Source organism: Meleagris gallopavo, chromosome 24 (assembly GCF_000146605.3).
Source record: "Meleagris gallopavo isolate NT-WF06-2002-E0010 breed Aviagen turkey brand Nicholas breeding stock chromosome 24, Turkey_5.1, whole genome shotgun sequence".
NCBI classification, from domain to species: Eukaryota; Metazoa; Chordata; class Aves; order Galliformes; family Phasianidae; genus Meleagris; species Meleagris gallopavo.
The window spans coordinates 1,540,560-1,541,027 of NC_015034.2; the positions used below are offsets into that span (position 1 = coordinate 1,540,560).

Genomic DNA, 468 nt, shown 5'->3' on the forward strand with positions numbered 1-468 from the left:
GGCCGGGAAAGGTTTCTCCACCGCCCCAGTCCCTCCGCGCAGCCCGCTCCCGGCCGCACTCACTGAGGCGCGGCTGGGACAGGAAGTCCCTCGTCAAGGCCGCCGCCTGCTCTCGCGCCCCGCCGGGCCCGGCGCTGTTCATCATCCCCCGCACCGCCGCCACCGCCGCCATCTTGTGCGCTGCTCCAGCTGGGAGGCCTGCTGCGCATGCGCTGATATAGAGCCGCCGCGCCCCGCCCGCACGGGGCGGGGATCGTAGGGGAGAGGAGGGAGCTGGCCAGGGTGCTGCGGGGGGGGGAGGGGGTGAAGGACAGGGACAGGGATAGGGGTAGAGATAGGGGTAGGAGTAGGGATAGGGGAAGGGGATGGGGATAAGAGTAAGGGTAGGGGTAGGGGTAGAGGGTGAGGGATAGGGATAGGAATAGGGATACGGATAGGGATAGGGGGAGAGGGTGAGGTTGGGGATAG

General features: G+C 68.4%; 1 protein-coding gene across 1 annotated transcript in view; it reads right to left on the minus strand.

The window, feature by feature from the left end:
* Nucleotides 1-201, minus strand: part of ATP6V1B2 (ATPase H+ transporting V1 subunit B2) — an 8,338-nt gene extending 8,137 nt beyond the window's left edge. The window contains exon 1 of the mRNA XM_010723099.3: nt 64-201. Within this exon, the coding sequence (XP_010721401.1) occupies nt 64-172 (109 nt within the window). The 5' untranslated portion in view covers nt 173-201. The remainder of the gene's footprint in view (nt 1-63) is intronic.
* Nucleotides 202-468: the final 267 nt, after the last annotated feature.